The sequence below is a fragment of the Oryzias melastigma genome, linkage group LG5 (assembly GCF_002922805.2).
Source record: "Oryzias melastigma strain HK-1 linkage group LG5, ASM292280v2, whole genome shotgun sequence".
Lineage (NCBI taxonomy): Eukaryota > Metazoa > Chordata > Actinopteri > Beloniformes > Adrianichthyidae > Oryzias > Oryzias melastigma.
In genome coordinates, this window is record NC_050516.1 from 4,164,543 (window position 1) to 4,183,560 (window position 19,018).

Here is a 19,018-nt window from a genome sequence, read left to right on the forward strand (position 1 = left end):
CAAACCAGAGAGGCCTTCTGTGGCTTTGTTTAGAAAATCATAACCAGATGAAATTTACTTTAACATCATCAATCTGAGATTTAATCTCAGCCTCACAAAAGGATATATCTTTGATCAAAAACTCCTATTTTTTTGACAGGGTGGATTTTTTTGTCTCAGTCTGCAAATTAGTGTCACACATTTTAAGAAGAAGTCACTTCCTGGTTAAAAAGAAAAGAAGACGGATTCTGTCCTAAAAGGGTCTGTCATTCCCTAAAAACACAAAAGTAGCCCCTCCCTGCTGCAATCTGCTTGTCTAGCGTTGGTCTGGTGTGAACACCACTGGCTGGATGCGCGTTCATGAGTCAGCGTGTGGCGCATGGACCAAAGTGTTCGAGTACTGCAATCAGTGTCCTTGTCTTCTTGCTTTAGGGATACAACTGTTGCAGTCATAAAATAATTGACCTAAAAACAGCAAAATAAATTACTTTAAAAAATTGATTAATAAATAAATAAAATAAAAAAGAGAAAAAAATGTTGGGCAAAAAATTATTTTTTTATGATAATATAAACTATAAAATAAACCAGGATGTTCAAGTATTGCAAGTTGTAGACGTTATAGTCCAAAAATTAAGAATTAAAGCAAAAAAACAGGGGGGAAATAGACTGAAAGAAAAATGTATTTAAAGAAACAGAAAAATATATATATAAAAAAGCATGTTCTGAAAAACAAACAAAAAAATGATATCAAAATTCATAAAAATATATGTATTGAAAAACAGACTTGGCAACACGAAGTTGACCACACCGATGGACTTTGCTGCTTTGTGGCCAAAGTAGTAGTTAATCTTAACTCACAAATAAATATGAACAATAACATATATCAATAATATTATTTTTTCCTTATAGATGGATTTTTTAAAATTTTATTTATTTATTTATTTATAAATTTATTTTATTTTATTTATTTTATTCTTCTTGAATAAATAGAGAAAAGGCTAATTTTTTGACAGGAGTTAGCACATGCTAGCATAGCATAGCTAGCATAGCATAGCTAGCATAGCATAGCTAGCATAGCATAGCCGTTAGCAAATAGCTCAGTAAAGCTTTACTCCAGTTTTGTTGATACTTTTCTAAAGGGACAACATTTAAGTTGTGGATTCATTTAATAAATTGTGCCATAAAAAAAAAAAACTATGTGATAAATGCAAAGAAAATAGATTGATGTGTGATAGAACTGGAAATAAAAAGCGATGTTTGAGTCTTATCTAAAAATAATATCTGCTGGTGTCCTTTACAGCAGCTCCTGTTATCAGCAGCGGAGCGCTCCTGCTGCAGGGAGGTGCAGATAGAGGAGAACCTGACCCCCCCCAGAGTAGACACTACATGCAGGCTTTGAAGGATGCCGTCTGAATCCTTTTGTGCTTTTAAGCTGGAAAACATTAAGACCTGCAGTGTGCAGTTGTTGTTTCCCCCGAAGCCGCACTCTGCCGGAGCTGGGAGGATTACTCCTTAAGAGGCAGCGAACAGTGAAACCAGAGCTGGGGCTCCAAACAAACCTCTTCATCATTTTATGTCACCAAATAAAAAAAAAAACCCAACAAGCTTCCATCTGCGGCTGAGGTTCCTTTTTTCTTGGCTTCATTGAAGAAGTTTTAAAATATATTTTTTAAAACATATTATACAGTTTTTGTTTTATTTGAATTCATTTTCAGTCACTTACTCAAATGTTTTGCTCCTTCTTTTGTGTTATAAACATTTCTGTCCTCTGGAACTACACATTTCATCATATTTCTGCCTTATAAAGAGACATTTTATTAGTTATATGCTTCTTTTATTATGGATTATTTTTGCTTTCTGGCTAAGTATTGATCTTTTTTTCTGCCTTCAGTTGATTACATGTTTATTGTTGCTGATCGTCCCGCCCACTAATGATCTCCTGTATTTAGGTGCTTCACCATCCAGCCGTACAGGCTATAAACTCCTCTTCTTCGACACAAAAAAAGCTCTCAAGCATAAAACAAGTGAAGAGGAAGCATTGAAATTCTGTTGTTCAGTCCTCAAGGAAATAGAGACGATTGAGGTTGTCACTTTTAAATGTTGCCATCCTGGGGTGTCGTCTTTTTCAAAAACTCAACACATTTTGCTTGACTCGGCTCTCCTTCTTCTTTGGCAGGTTGGTCTGTAACAGGGGAGACTGGCCATCATGGGGTCTATGCTAAAGATAATATAACTATAAATCTACTGATCGGTGCTATAAATGTAATTTTTATTTAATTTAAAGACCCACTCTGATCATCTTTTGATCTATTTTAAAAGCCTTCCCAGTGGTATTTTTAATTATGATTATAATGTTTTTTAGTCAAAATAAAACAACCTGTGCTGTTTTCTAGGTCATAGTTTCTGCAGAGCGGCAGTGGTTCATTAGAAGTTTGCTTCTAAGGAAATGGCAAGAGGCCATTCAGTGAGCCTGTAGAGTGAAAATGTTCATGCACATTTTCCTATGGGTATGCTGCGGGTGAAAGGTCATGGCGAATACTTTAACAACTCGTACGAGTAAGTTGTAGCCTATTTATTTTTTCCATTTTCCCACCGCTTGAAACCTGTATACTGTGCAAAGAGCCTATTTGTACAATTCAAGTGATATTAAAAAATAGTCATTTAAGAGAGTAGTTTGTGTGTGCATCCTACGGACACTTACATATCACCCGTACACCCTGTGTGTGGTCAGTAAGGGACCAGTACTCACATCATGTGTACTAGTACTAGTGTAGTGTCATCGTACGTCATAAGAGCGTGTAAGGTAGTATAGGCCGAATCCGAATTGATGTGTCTGAAATTGACCTTTTAAGGGTAATGGCGAGAAACGTTTGACTGTATATCCCCTCACTGGGAGGATGATTGTATTTTTTCACATGGACATACTTTGAAGTTTACAGGAGTTTACATTTACACGACTTTTTAAAGTTATAGAACCAATGTTGTTATGTATTTTCTGAGTACTAGCAGCTATGCACTAACGTAGATAATCGGCGACTATTGATGACATCATCGAGGGGTCGTGACGTCCGAATTTTAGATTACCATTTTTCCATAACTCCCTGTTTGGAGGAATAGATGTAGGGTAGGGAGAAGCCATAGTGGTAGAATTTTTTTATTTTTATTTTTACAAACACTTAATGATATACTTGTCACACATGTGACAATCGTACATTCCATGTTTTCATGATGTCCCTTGAAGTGGCCGTACGAGTCTCAAGGTAACTGAAAGACACATATGTGCTCCCTTTAAGGTTCAACTGGTGGTCCCTACAACCCTATGTGGGCCGAGATAACCCAAAAATTTTGCATAAAAAAAGAGGAAGAGGATTTTAACACCAAAGTCCCTTTTTTCGACGTTTTAGTAAGCAGTGTATATTTATATGTTTTTTTTTTTTTATTTTTTTATGAGAGATAGTTTGCTCTACCAATGCTCTACAGCTGCTCCTGTCAATCCTGTGTTCATGTGTGTGTTTGTGGTGCTGTGTCTGTCGTTCACATTCTCTGTATCATCTACATTGGTGTTTTTTTGGTAGCCATACTGAACTGCTTTACATTTACATTCTTCCTTGACCCAATATGAACCTGTTATTTGTAGAGAAATAATAACGGTATGAGATATGAAACACAATCAGTAGCTAGCAAATATATTGAGTTCATATATTTGTAAATCAGACACTGAGAGACTCCATGCCTCACCAGCCACAAACCTCACCACATGTCACTGATACACGTCAGGATGCACTGATTGGACTGGCTCAGATTATACTTGGGGTATAACCCTCTGGTCCATGGATAGGCAGTCCAAGGCCTCAAGTGTCTGCATGATCTCCAGATATCCAACCCTTCTCATGACTGATTACCTGGTTCAGGTGTGTCCAGCCAATTAGAACATGCCAGAGGAGGGTATGCTGGAAAACATGCAGGAATGTGGCCCTCGAGGCCTGGAGTTGTCTATTCCTGCTCTGGTCTATTGACTCCTGGGACTGACAGTTATAGATGTCTATTTTCCATAGAAATCTGTTACTTTTCTCTTGTGTTAAAGAAGAAATTGTGTTAGATTACACAACACAAAAGACAAATGGGAAAAAGAAACAAGGCAAAAGTTCAGGACAGGCAAACATCTGGACAGTGTTTGAAATCCATTTCAAACACCAGAGGGGATGTGACACCGCCCGCTGGAGAACATCGACGGTCAAGGTGATCAGAGATCCCAGCAGAAGCATCTGCTCTTCTACACCCAGGAGTGCAGAGAAATCCCTATAAAAATGTAAAAAGCAGAACAGTTTAATAATAAGAACTAGAAATACGTTCATTATAGAAAAAAGCAAACTAGAGCGCATATTTATTTGTCCCAGACGAAAATTGTGTTTTTTGGTGTTGTTGTAGCCTTTTCTGATGATGGAGGACATATATGAAGAAAATTAAGCTTACAATAGGGTTTCTGATGATTTCTTTATTCAAATCGTTGTGAATCAGGAGCAGGAAAAAATGCAGCATAAAAAAGATCGTATTTGTGATGTTGAAAATATGCTGGGTGGGGTTCCATTTCATCCACTTGTAGACAAATAGATCCATCAACGTCCTCATCTGAGCTGGAATCTGGTAAAAACGATAAGGCTGTAAGCTCCAATATTGCTGCCACAACTCAGAGGCAAATTTCTAATGAACCACTGCCGCACTGCGGACACTATGTCCTAAAAAAACCTATAAACTCTAAAAACATCCCTTCCCCTACATTTAACCCTCCAAACAGAGATAGTTTTTTAAAAAACATTGAATTGCGAAATAGTATTTGAATTCGGACGTCACTCCCATTGAATGACATCATCAATAGTCGCCAGTCAGCTACGTTAGCGCGGACTTGCTAGCACTTAGACCTACAAGCGCTTGGACCAGCTTGCGCTCGGAAATACTTAACATCAGTTTTAGAACTTTAAAAAGCTCAAGAAAAAAAACATCCTTACTGACATTTTAATGTAAACTTCTGTGCTTGAGAGTACACCCACGTGAAGAGAAGCACTGCTTGTCTGTTGCACAGCAGGATGTGGCTCACCCGACCGGCAGACGGGTACAGAACTAAAACTCTACTCTTAACCCTTTAACAGCTGAGGCATCACCGGTGACGCTTAAACACAAAATCTTCAATAACATCCTGTAACTTTTCAACGGTTAACATGATCAACGTAATTCCAGCAGATTCTGAAGGAGAAAAGCGGCTTACGTTGATCGTGATAACAATTTAAAAAATTACAGTAAACCAAACAACATAAACACTGGAGGTAAAGAGTTTAAAAACTATTTCGGAGACCCCTTTCCCTTCAAATGCTCTATTCAATTGGAGGGGTAGGGGAAGAGTTCAGATTCGACCATAGTTAAAAAAAAAAAAAAAATTACAAATGATGATCGAGTGGGACTTAAATGTTTTCTGCAATGCATTATGGGTCCTGGGACACAGGATATTAGTTATTCAATTGTTTTCAATAAATGTAGTAAGTAATTAGCTAAAAGAAAACACTTTTTATAGGAAGTGAAATGATGTTTTCTTCACTCTCAGAGATTTTCATAGCAGTTTCACTTCAGTTCACTTTCATACCTGTTATTATGGACATTTCACTCAAACAAATGACACTCAGTATTTTTTTTTCTGGCGTGATGGCGCTCATTAGGATGTGCCATCATCTCTCAGCTCTGACAGACGGCGCCGGTGAGCGAAGGCAGCGTTTTTCTGCGTCCTTTTCTCTGTGAACCCGGGAGCAGCGCTCCCTCTCAGCGGGCTGTCTGTCAGCTGTCCCACGCTGCCTGGAGAGGGCTCCTGGTCCTCTTAATTCCCAGCCAATCTTCTGTCCATCACGCCACTTTATCCCTGCTTTCGAGCGCCGCTCAGGTCCACACACTGTCACTTTTCTGACATATCTCACACCCCGCACCTTGACAATACTAAAAAAAAGAAATAAAAAAATATTGTCAGCTCTCCTCGACCCTCAACAACAAATCACGTTTTGAGCGCAGATGTTGGAGTAGAGGACTCCACCTCCCCCCACAATAAACTCCAAATTTGATTCCTTGTTGGCAGCATGTGACTGATGCCCCTCCCCCAGAAACCCAAACACCGCAAAAGAGAGAGCTAGATTTAGCTAACGACCGATCACCCCCCATTGCTTATCTGGTGACCCAAGCAGTTTCTTGGGATTGTCCCACAGGAGGCGCTGCGTGTTGGTAGTAATGAGTGTGGGTGGATTCTGCACAGCCCAGCAAAGGTAAGGAAGCACTCCTCGAGTGCTCCCATTTTCAGGAGATTTCCATGAATAAAGGATTAGCCACAAGCTGCGAGTCAAGCTCTGCTTCTTCTTGCTTAACATATTTAAAGGAGATTTTTTTTTTTTTTTTTTTTCCCGGCAGAACGGCTTAAATTCAAAGGAGATTGAGCTGAAATTCCACAAACTGCAACTAGACTTACTTTAACACACGTGTGTGTTTGTGTGTGTGTGTGCAGGGAGGAGGTTTCCTAAAAATTCATGATCGTACTTATCCGGTCCACATTTAAATTAAACATGTAAGCAGCTTCAGCAGGGGGCGGGGCTGGGGGGGCAGCCAAAGCCTCCCGCAGCGTTTTGGAAACACGAGCTGAAGCAACCTTTTACCTAAAAGTGAGAATGAGAAGCTACTCAACACTCTAAGTTTAAAAAACTATCAACAAAAAGGTCAACAGGAAGATTTCAAAATAAAATTCAATAAATATGGAAGTTGAATGGAAACCAGACGTTTTATATCCAACTCTCCAGATCATTTTATTTTATCATGAATGGCCCAATGTTATCATGCGCTTATTTCTACCTTGAAGTTAGAAGTTAGTTTATGCTGATTTGTTCTGGCCTGTCCTTAAATTTATAGTCATGTTAAAAAGTTACGTTTTTAAAGTTTAAAAAATTACTTTTAGTGTATTCAATAAATGTTTATCCTGTTTGGCCCGCGACCTAAGATGTGTTTTGGATTTTGGCTCCTTGTGCGATTGAGTTTGAATGTTAGTTCCTATTATTGTTGCGTCTTAAGTTCGTCCCGGAGGTCGCCCCCGGGTCGAAGTAGTTTCAGTCAGATCTCATGTCCTCTCCTGCCTCACAGAGACCTTGTAAAATGTATGTTTTGTGTCATAAATTATGCTAAACGTTTGTACTACCAAAGTTAAACTGTCATTGTTCATTGTGATGCGTGTTCAGGACAAAAAACCTGATGGAAGAGCAGGTTGAAAATGTATCTATTGCCCGATGTGAAGGAGTGTTTGGATGCAGTCTCCACAACCGTCTGTCGGAGCACGCCCGACTACAGCAAAGCAGCAGTGCTAGCAGCAGGAAGGGGAAGCAGGAAGTGGTCTGGTTGTTTTTAAGAGGATGCGGCCCTCCAAAATAAAGGCACAGCCAGGTGGTGCATATATTACTAATGAGTGTGATGGGTCGGGGTTACACCATCGTGAAATTGACAGTTATCTGTGTTGATGTGCTTTATTGCTTGAGCATGTCGCCTTTAATATAGAATAAAAAGATATAAAGTTTTATTTTGAAAGTACAATGCAAGTTTTTCTTTAAACCTGGACAAAACTGCCACAAAATCTAACTCCTGTAAAGCTTGTGTTGTGGAGGGACAGATGTGTCACCTGCGAAGCTTTGTCTTTTATGTTTTTACCCTTTGAAGTATTTACTTTTATGCTTTTAACTTGTGAAGCACCTTGTGACTTTTGTCTGCGGAAGGTGCTATAGAAATAAAAATTACTTACTAAGTTGACAATTGGACGTTCCATTTTGTCAGGTAAGCACAACACAACGAGGACGCACTGCAAACAGACCAGTGTTTAGTGTGCACATGCAGCACGCCCATAGGAAAAAAGTGCATGATCACTTTTGCTGTACGGGTTTAGTGAGGCGTCTACAAGCTTGAGTTTGTTCTGTTTCCCCATATCTAACCTGCAAACATCCAGTATCTACCCATTTCTGTGACTATGGTTTAAGCAGTCCTCATTCTCATCGTTGTGCACCGTCACTTCCAACAGGTTTTTATTTAAACTCTTCAGACCTGAGCTAATATTTGAGCTAACCCTATAAACACGTAGTTTGAAAGGTTAAGGAAAATTACCAATAACCCAGAATGCGATATCATATGTGTATCTCAGGTCATAGAGGTTAAGAAGCGTCTCAGGAAGCTGTTAAACATTGATGTCATGTCTGTTTTCAGATCTCATTGAAGATAAAACAGCTTTTCTTATGTGTCCTGCTCTATGAGGCAACAGGCCCTACATATGTGTAATATAACAAAAAAAAAAGTTCAAACTGCGTATTTGTCAACTTGATTTGTTTTTGCAACATTTTAAGAAGTAAAAAATAAAGAGATAAAATCATTTATACATTTTTACATGACTTCTGGTTATAAAAGTGAACATTTTATACAATTCTCTGTCTCATACATTTCTATTCTGTTCTAATACTAAGACATGAGTATATGTCGAACCCTCTAAAAGTTGACTTTTTCATCCAACTTTGATTTTTTAGGCGATTAAGGAAAAAGGTTTAGTTCTGATGACGGAAACTCAGTCAAAGAAAGTTGGTGTCGGCGGTCCGGAGGGAAGATCCAGACTCCATCTCTGCACTTCCTCCCTCTGCAGTCCCTCAGGACGCGGCGAGTCCTCTGTAGTGGTTCTTCTTTTGCTGCTGCTGACGTGATTCATCGCTGCGGTCTCTGAACTGCAGCAAAAGCTTCTTCTAACTCATCAGAGAAAAAAAAAAAATCCTGCAACAGCTTCTCCTGCTGCCGGATGCAAAAGAGAGAGAAAAAAAACTGAGACGGACGGATGATGGAGATGTTTCAACGTGAAACTTTAATGTGAGCGTGATCTCACAGAGATTCTGTAATACAGGAGTATGACATGAATTAATCAAGCTACAGGAAAGGGGAGGAGTTATAGTTAATTCAAAATATTGTGAAAAAAAATCAACTTTTTGTGATTATTAAAAAAAACAAACAAGTAGACAATCCAATGATTTGTTCACACCGAACGCAATTAGTCAATGCACAGACGCGATCAGATGTATCGCAACATGTTTTGAGCATTTTCGGGCATCAGGGTGAGATCATTTCAGAGGTAAAATACCTGAACTTTGTCGAAGAAGACGAATTGCGTCAGCTAGGGATGTCCCGATCAGATTCCGATTAAAAACACTATTGTGCTTTTTTTTTTTTATTTTTATGCCTTCGTAGGCAGTGGGGGTTTTTGATACGGGCGACATGAGCAGTCGCCCAGGGCGCCATTTTGAAGGTGCGGTACGGACGGGAGAACAAAAATTATCCAATTATTTTTTTCTCTAATATAAACAACTGGGGGGGGATTCACCGGTAGCTGGGTGATTCAAACGCAGGTAATAGAGAGTATTTTCAGTCTAACGCTCAAACTATTTCAGATTAAACCACTTTAGTTTATTACACCAAATTATGAATTGCATTCACCATGAATATATTTCTTAAACTCAATTCCAATGTCTCAAACAAACTAAAATAAGTATTGGCATAGTCCGAGGCTGACACAATAAGTGTTTCTCAGATGACCTGCGCCTCATCTGCATCGTCGGCGAGACCAGGCGGGGGCGGGGAAAGGCGCCCGAGATGAAGGCCAAGAGCAAGACTGTACGAGAACGGGAAGTGGGGGATGTCCTTCACTTTCCGTTGAATGTCTCCTCCTTAGTATGAACTTTACTATGTTTTCAATAATAGTTATCAACATCTGTCCGTGGACAACAGATACAAAATAGCCGCTGGGTTAATTTAATTTTCTATTGCCCCAATAGTAACTTTTAAAGGCAACAATAACACATAAAACCACCAATGAGTTAAAAATCTTGTTCATTTTTACTTCAGTGATTTCACTATTTTCCAGAAAGAGTTAAAAAATGTGCAGATTTCCTTCATTTAGCACCAGTTATTTCTGATCAGAACCACGTCAAAGTATAAGAACTGCCAGAACACTGTTTCCCACAATGCATTGTTTTGTAGTCGTTTGTAGTCATTTTGTGATAGGAAATCCATAAATTAAATTAAAGTTTCATTTATCCACACATTATCTACTGTAACAATTTGGGGCAACACATGTGCAGCATAACTGAATAAAATAGTATTATTACAAAAATGATTCTTATGTAACATTAATTATTCAAATAGACTGTCTGCATTAGTTTATTCAAAAAATATCAAATATTAACAATATTTAATGTACATTCCTGTATCTGTGCCTTCATGTTTAAGCTTCAGTCAACCGACATTGTTTTCTGAATTATTTAAGTATTTTTCCAATTTACATCTGATGAAATAAAAAAAAAAAACAATTAAAATTACGCTTACTTTTATTAACTATTTAACAAAACGTTTTCATTTTGCTAAACATGTCCGTTTCTGTTGCGTGTTCGTGTTTTGGGGGAGATGGTTAAATAAGACCTGTGTAAGGTCTTCACACTCTCCTGCACAGATATGTTTCAGGTGTATTTGTCACTGCAATTCATATGATTGCATTTTTTGTATGTGCAAATAAAGAAATGAAATATGTTGTTAACTTTACTGAACTGTTGAACAAACTTGTGTCGTATTCTGTTCCGTTTTAAGAGAATAAAATGATATGCTCATAACATGCAAAGTTCTAGTAGAGGATTTATCAGTAATATTAGGCATGAACTATATAATGCTTAGCAAAATTATGAGAAAAAAAAGATTTGAACACGTGATTTGATTGGGACATCTCAATCAGGGACTGGCCAGTGACGTTTTGATGATGTAATCAGTGGGCGGAGTCCAAAACCACTATGGAGGAGAATCTGATCATTCTCATCCTGAACTTCATGACATGCATTAGATCAGGGGTGTCAAACTCAATCCCACAGGAGGTCAAAATCCAAAACACCTTAGGTCGCGGGCCCAACAGGATAAACATTTATTGAACACTCGAAAACTAAAGTTTTTAAACTTTAAAAACGCAACTTTTTAACATAACTATGACTAGAAAAAGGCATGAATATTATTCCATAATAAATCAACTTAAACCTCAAATAACTTTCAATATTTTACTCTCCATAAAAGCATATTTTTTAAAATTTTGCAAGTTAGAAATAAGTGCCAGAAAACATCGGGCCATTAATAACAATAAAATAAAATGACCTGGAGGGGCGTGACTTTGACACATGTGGGTTAGGGTTATGATATTTATAAAGGGAAAAAAAATGTCCTCTAATCTAAATCTTAGTTTTACTTTTTCTTTCCTCTGACTGATGCAGGACAGCAAGTCTTTAAACTGGGTCAGAGAGACATGGAAATACAGATGAAGAAGCGATGAGGTTAAAAACTTTCCTTGAATTTCTAAACAGATTTTTGGACGAGTGTTGAGCAGCAAATTTACTAAAAGAGAGCCGCAGGTGCAAATTGCGTTGGATGTGAACGTAGAATAAGCTTCATCCCCTTTTCCAAAACATATTCATCACATTTCAACTCAACACAAACCTAACAGCTTACGTACAATATAAAGTCTTACACATTTTGATTTAGATTCTTATCGTTGACTCAAACATTAACATCTTAATGAGTGAAAACTCAGAATAAACCTTAAATCTAAATCTGTATGTGATGATAATTCTTGGAGTTAGTGTCTAATTAATCTATATGTCCTCCAAACACAGAGACATTCTTACAATCAATTATGCACACAATGACATTAAATACAATTAAGACTTTAATTAAATTACATTCTATGCTCTGTCGTACTGACGTCTGCCCTCGTGCTACATTTAAATTAAGATCAGTTAAGGTCTGATCACGTCAGACTTTAGACTGGAAAAACATCAAACTAATGAGGCAAAAGTGCTTGGACGTCCTTTTTTTCAATTTGATACTTCTTTTTGTGCTAGTAGAAATGAAAAAGCTAAAAGGAACAACTTTTTTCTGCTGAACATCAATGTTAAGAACTTGGTTAGCCTGCAAGACAAAGTTCAGGGACAAATTCCCATAAAACGTTGAATGAGATCCTGGTTTCTGTAGTGTGTTCGGCTGCAGGCATCAAACCTGCATAGGTCCAGGAGAAAAGATGCTTTCAGAGTTGCTTTGTTCAGAAAAGTCCAAAAAACAAACTTAAACATGAGGCTCCCATTAAATGTGTGGTACTAAAGATATAACATTTTTACCAGGAGGTTCAAGGTCAGCCGAGGTTCTAGCATACACATGTGGCTTAACCTACTGACTGAAAGGCAATCAAACTGACTTTAAGGCTTTGTGATTGTAAATTGAAGGTCAGGTGAGCCATTAACACAGTTCAATCAGCATGAATAAAGACATGAGATTTGTATGTTAACATTTTGACAGCAGATTCTGCAAACATGGATGTTTGATGAAAGTGGAAAATCTGCATTAATGTAAATATCTGATGGACATCATACATAATCTATAGTAAAAATATGTGATACAGTAGTCCCTTTCTGTAACGGGGGTTATCTTTCTTGCCCTTTTGGCATACTTTCTTTTTTTACAGAGAATTGTGTTTTGCGTCCTGATTGGCTAATGTGAATTCGTCTTCACTGTGCCATGTCTCCTGTAAAGAATCTGTTCGGTTTGCTTATTTACCCAAATGTTTGTTCATGATCAGATCTCAGTTTTCATTCTGGACTTATTATTCTTCAAAGGTTTTGAACTTTGAAACGCCTTCAAGGGGAGGCAGAACATTTGTTGGAGCTTCTCTGTTTGAGAATCCATGTATCACTGTATCTAATTTCACTAATAAGCTTTACAGTATGTGAACTGTATCAGATTAATATGAAAATCTTCAAAACATACATAGATTATTAATATATTTCTAAACAAATGTGGCTAAATGTGTAAATCATGAAAACTCAAAATTTAATTGATTTAAATTCACTTGAGTGGATCAAAAGAATAGAAAAAAATCAGAATTGAATCGATCCAGGATCTGGTGAATCTAATCGAATCGATTCTGGAAACTATCGGCGATGCCTAGCCCTAAGTGAGGAGTTTTACAGCCTTAAAAAGAAAAAAAGAATTAAACTAAAGGTGACTACATTGCAGATTTCACCTGTTTAAAGATATCACTGATGTAAACTATACAACCATTTTTACCAGTGACTGTATATGAGAACTGAACTGAGTGTCCGCTCCCCTTTGTGTTCCAAAAAGGAAATTCCAAAAACCCAAAATCCCATAGACTTCTATTAAAGAATAAACAGATATCACTCATTGTATTTCTCAGAATAAGCATTCTTGTTTTCACTAATCCTATTTTTTCATACTTCTATAGTGCAAATCATAAACTTTTCAATCAGATGGAAAAGTAGGTGGTTTCATGTCAAATGTTCCAAAAGTTTGACAGATTTCCTGTAGCCCACTGTCAAATGGTAAGGATGTGTACGTCCAACAAGCCCACTCCCGATTGGCTAGAGTGGATGTCATAGCCTTAGGTTATGTCCAAATTCACATAATAATCCCAGACTTCTGAAAAATGATATAGTGCGGGACTATGTAGTGTCCTGGATTTTAAAAGCAATTCCGACACCATGCTTACTATTTTTGCTTTGATTCTTTTAAATGGTAGATATGATGTCACAGATTTCACAAAATGAAAATCTAATCAATATGAACATTTCACGATGACTATTTGTGATTCCACAGCTTTCTGATGATGAAAATGTGGATAGTTTGATGAAAAATTACACTTAAACATGTTTTTTTCACAAAAATTGTTTGACTGAAATGCATTGTGGTCTATATTCGCTAATGTAGTGAGCATCGATGCACGCTAGTTTTTCGCAAAGACTTCTGGGAAATTTCTAGAGTAATTGATTTTGTAGTTGTAGGTTTGTCCGAATTCCCCCCTTAATCACTAGTGCTGTCCGAATCTACAAATTCCAAATTTAGTGCACTCAATATTTCCCAGAAGTCTTTGCGAAAAACTAGCGTACATCAATTTTCACTAGATTAGCGGGAATTCAGACACAATCGTAGATTCAGACAGCACGATAAAATGGCGAACACACTATATAGTGGACTGAGTAAAGAAGGAATTCAGACATAGCGTCACTATGTCTATTCACTCTGACCAATCACTGCTTACTGACAATTTCTGGTTCCAACATGATGACGTCCTTATCGCAAAAAAAAGTGTAACTTCCTTTCACTGGAGCCAGAAGTCAATCATATCATACAGATGACCTCACATTCCCTTGGTCCAGTTCTCATTTATAGTCAATAAAAAGGAAAGTTTACCACATGATGCTCCTTATTAGTTATAATGGATGCCTAAATTCTCTGATTGGTCAAAAGAAATTCTTTTTAAGGGGGGGTGTTGGGGGGCAGATGCACACATACAATAGACCAATAAAACTCTAGAGACATCAATCGGATCCTGAAAATGACACCAGCTGGGTAAAAACAAAGTAAAGTGAGAATTCTGCTGGGTCCAACAACTTGCCAAAAAAAAAATCCCAAAGCCTTAAACAAATGACTAAAAATACCAAAAATGTAGGGAATAGACTTGATTAATAAATACATAAAACAGAATCCATGTACGTTACATTACTCTGTACCAAGTGACCCACAGACCAGTGCCAGTCCGTGGATCGTGGTTGGGGACACTGGTGTAAGGAGAATGGTTGTTCTGTCCATAAACAGTCTCATGCGCTTCTATGGGCAACAGTTTTCCATGATAATGGTATGGAAAGGAACGTGGTTCCAATTCAATGCAGAATTCCACTTTTCTCAGAGTTTAAAAGAATAATTTTTGGTAAACCCCACAAAATCATTCAAGAGCGAGACGGATTGTTGGTGAGTCCCAAACCTCAAGCGCCTTGTGCCTGGTCGCCGGGCCTTTCTGCATAAACTTGACTGAAGCTCCAGTCCAAGTCAAAGGTCCAAGCCCTCTTTGTGCTTCAAAAGACTGTCGCTTCATTGAATAAATCTAAACAATACAATCACTCAGTTTTGGTTTTTGAAGTAGAGGCTGAAAAACATTCAAGCTGTTGATTCTTTCCAGGAGAAAAGTCCTCGTGGTAAGGTTCGTGGTGGACTAGAAGGCCTCAGAAGTTCAGAAGTGAAGAAAGAAAACCAAAAAGCATCAAAGACCTCGTCACCATATTCCTGCATCCTCTGGAGTTAAGGCCTGAGAAGAAGAGAAGAAAGTCACTGAGGAAAACACACCTCCATATATCTGTGTTCATTTCTGTAGTGCCATAACCCCCCCAGTCATGAGGGGGAGAATATACTTGTGAGATGGAGATAAACTGCTGAAAATGTCAGGCAGGTCTGCCTCATTACCACGGAGTGATGGTCATTAGTTTTTCAGTATTTCTGCACTGCGTTCACTGTCAGGCTGTCGTCAAGTGTGAAATTCAGCCGGTTCAAATGAAACGGATCTGAGGGCCGAATGAACGGCCAGATCTTTACCGCAGATGGAGAAGAATTAGGGACTGCTCGGCTCTTTCTGCGTAAGCATCAAACTGATGTGGTATTTCATCACAAATAGAAGGTGAAAAGACCCAATTTGGGTTATTTTTTTGAGGCAAAGGGTTGTGAAAAAGTATTTGCCCCCCCCCTTTCCTGGTGGGTTTTGGGTATTTGCCATTAAGGAATGACTGCGTCGCTTCTCCCCCATTTTTAGTCATTCACAAACTGCGATTTCACACATTTTCTTAGTAAAGAAAGACCAGTTTTTTACTGTCAAACCCAGACAAGAACATTTACCAAACTGTCCTTGTTTTTTTAAGAAATTTAAAAGAACAAAACAATCTTTAAAACCTTAGCGATTTGCACTCATACGGGTGTTGACCTGTATGAGTTTTTGGGTTATCTGGGCCCCTGAAGGGCCGTAGATAGGACTAACTGCATCTTAAAGACCACCTCCAATGAATATCGTCTTATGTTTTTGAAGCATTTTTCTCATAAAGTAAAAAAATAATTTAAGATTAAACCGGCGTTTCTGAGTATTTAATAATTCAAATCACGTTGGATTAGAAAACTGGATGCTAGAAAATACTCAGACTAATGATGCAGCTACTGAAATGCACGGTTAGGTGTGTGCGACATGATGCAACACGTGCTGTAGAGAATTGCAATTCTACCTCAAAACTGTACAACTGGATTGATCCAAAATTGCTCGTCATTATTTTTCGCCGCTAATGTTAGCTTGAGACTAAAGAGGTGTGAGGGCGGTATCTGTTTAGCTTCCAGTTCACACCAGACACGCATTTTCCTGCTTAGCCACGATATTTAGAGCTTTTCATGTCATCATCAGACAGCCCCCTCCCCCGCAGCCGGCCCACTGCGTCGACCTGTGTATGTCTCAGTGTCTGTTTGTGTGTCGTGTTTGTTTTAATCTCTACGGTCCGTTTAGATACAAAAATATGATTGCATTTCTGATATTTTATTGTGATTAATTGGTTATATTTCTAAAGTTCATGGGATTTTTTCAAGTGTCTCTGCGTAACTTCCTGCCAGATTTGACGCGGATCACTTACAGTTGCACAAAAAAAAAAAAGAACAGACGCTGAAATGATTGGTGCACGTCACAAGCCGCGGCGCTTCTAACGCAGTGTACAGGTTTGGGTAAATCTATACAACTATACTACTATAGTATACTAATATAGTATACTATCTATACTACTATGCCTGGGTCTACCTACTTCATTCGCCCTTATACTTACCCTCAGGTGTTGTTTCAATGTTCACTATGACCTATCGTTCCAAGTACACCCATAGAAAAAAAAACATGTGAACATTTTTGGTCTTCAGGTTGGTCTACAACTATGATATTTTGTGTGGGACGTCTGCGTGCCCCAAACAGGTTTGCCCACAGACACCCCCAAATCCAGCTGTAAGGGCAGGAGTGACTGAGGCTTCAGATCTTTGAATCTTAGAGGCTTACAAAGACACTTTTGAAGCTATTGAGAGTCCAGAGAACCTCAATAAGACACATGTAGGATACCTGGAACAGTGGAGAACCTTCTGAACTCAACCAGGAGCTCATAATAGAAGCAGAACATGAAAGGTAGCCAAACTAAATCTTTCTAAAAGCACGAGAGAGTCTTCCTGACATCACAGATGTGATGTTGTGCTGCTGATGGTAGCAAGAACCAGCTAACAGGTTTAGGGGCAATTGCTTTTTTTGCATAAAATCTGGCAGATTTACACAAGTTCTTTGATTTTGGTTATCTTTATTTGATTTTTTTTTAAATGGAATCATGTATCTGTGAATTCCTGCCGTCTTCTGAAGTTTCTTCTGGAGCAGCAAATGAAGAACTTTGATCACTTGCGGATTTGTCATAGTTCTGCTCATTTCCACCTCATATAGTCGAGCCTCTGACACTCACTGGACATCTTTGGTATGCGGATCGGACCGCTGCTGGTGCCATCGCCCCCCTCGGTCACGGCTTTGATCTCAATAACGTGGTCTTCCCCGGTGGGGATTTGCAGCTCTATGCTGGTCTTATTGGTTTCCAGTACGGCGGTTCTGCTGTTCCAGTTCTGACGATACTCGACCTGAAGGAAATCAAAGACGGGATGATTGAATCCACGGGATCAGCTTTGACAACATTTGAATGAACACGCGGCTTTGGTGCCTCTCGGATCCAGTTCACACTTTTTGACACATGATTAAATCGCTGCTCTGCATCTCCTCGCCGCACTATGCTTATCATAAACACACAAATCTCAGCTGAATAAATATGTTGTTTTGTGGGGAAGCATTATCAAAAATGTGTCTTCTTCCATGGCGAGTACGAAACATGATTGATTGTTGTTCTGCTAAGAAGATACTGAATTATCGTTGCGGCACGCCGCCGTTCATTTTATCACCCGAAACTGATCTTTTAATTTTCAGGAGGCAGACAGAGCCGATCCATAAAGTTTCTGTGTAACTCCATCTCTGCCCGTGATGAAAAGCTGCACGCCGCGGCTGCACTCGTTTCCTTACTTTGTGTTACTTTCCCGACAGACTCACCTTGTATCCCGTGACCTCGGACTCATTCGCTGATGCCTTCACGGGTTCCCAGTTTAGAAATATCTTGGAGTTGGTCAGGCTCCACTCGACGCTCCCAGGAGGCCGACTGGGGGCTGGAAGAGATGCAATTATACAAGCACAAAGTTGACAGATTAATGCAGAATCTGACTTGTGATGTTCTCTGGAAACCATCAATCAGAGCTTGTATGAAAGCTGGTATCCTTAATCCTCTGGAACCTCGAGCCTAAAACTCTACTTTGAATACTTTTGTCTACTTTGAATTGTGTATTTTCAATTTAAAAGACTACATGCATGCTTATTTGGTACCATCATAATCAGTAAAACCTGTCCCATGTGGCACTACCTTTATTTTGTCATTTTTCCATGCTGTATTCACACACTAGACATAAAATCATGCAAAAAGAGAAAAAAACGTCCTGGTGCAAATGATCCACATGTGGAAACACAGCTTCATTAATGTTAGCGACGCCAAATATGACCCAAAAAAAAACCAGGTGTCCAGTCATAAACTTTTCTCCTCCCAGTCACGAACACGCTCATATCGTCACAGCTGTCCCCTCACCGGCAAGTTTCAATACACAGGGATTACTACAATGCTTTAATTTCACCGCGGCAACCTGTTTTCCCCATAGTGCGCATTAATTAAAATCGCCCGGTCATGAATGCTGACACAGAAAGTAATGGACATTGTGTGAAACTATAAAGTTTTATTAAAAAAAAGAAAAACCCTGCAGTGTTTATATAGGTGGGCGGGGTCAAAGGCACAGCATTGCGTGATTGGACCCTTTCCTTGTTACGCCATGGGGTAACAAGGATCATTGTAGGAAGAGATTATCACTCTTTTCGAATCCATCCATCCATCCATCCATCCATCCATTTTCTTGACCGCTTTGTCCCGTTCGGGGTCGCGGGGTGCCGGAGCCTATCCCGGCTACTGAAGGGCGAAGGCGGGGTACACCC

At 38.8% G+C, this 19,018-nt stretch overlaps 1 protein-coding gene across 1 annotated transcript in view; it reads right to left on the reverse strand.

The window, feature by feature from the left end:
* Positions 1-14,138: 14,138 nt before the first annotated feature.
* LOC112144722 (contactin-4) overlaps positions 14,139-19,018 on the reverse strand; it is a 156,669-nt gene continuing 151,789 nt past the window's right edge. Inside the window, exons 22-24 of the mRNA XM_024269438.2 lie at positions 18,038-18,150; positions 17,409-17,577; positions 14,139-15,202 (exon numbers count right to left, since the gene is read on the reverse strand). Coding sequence (XP_024125206.1) covers positions 15,120-15,202; positions 17,409-17,577; positions 18,038-18,150 — 365 coding nt within the window. The 3' untranslated portion in view covers positions 14,139-15,119. The remainder of the gene's footprint in view (positions 15,203-17,408; positions 17,578-18,037; positions 18,151-19,018) is intronic.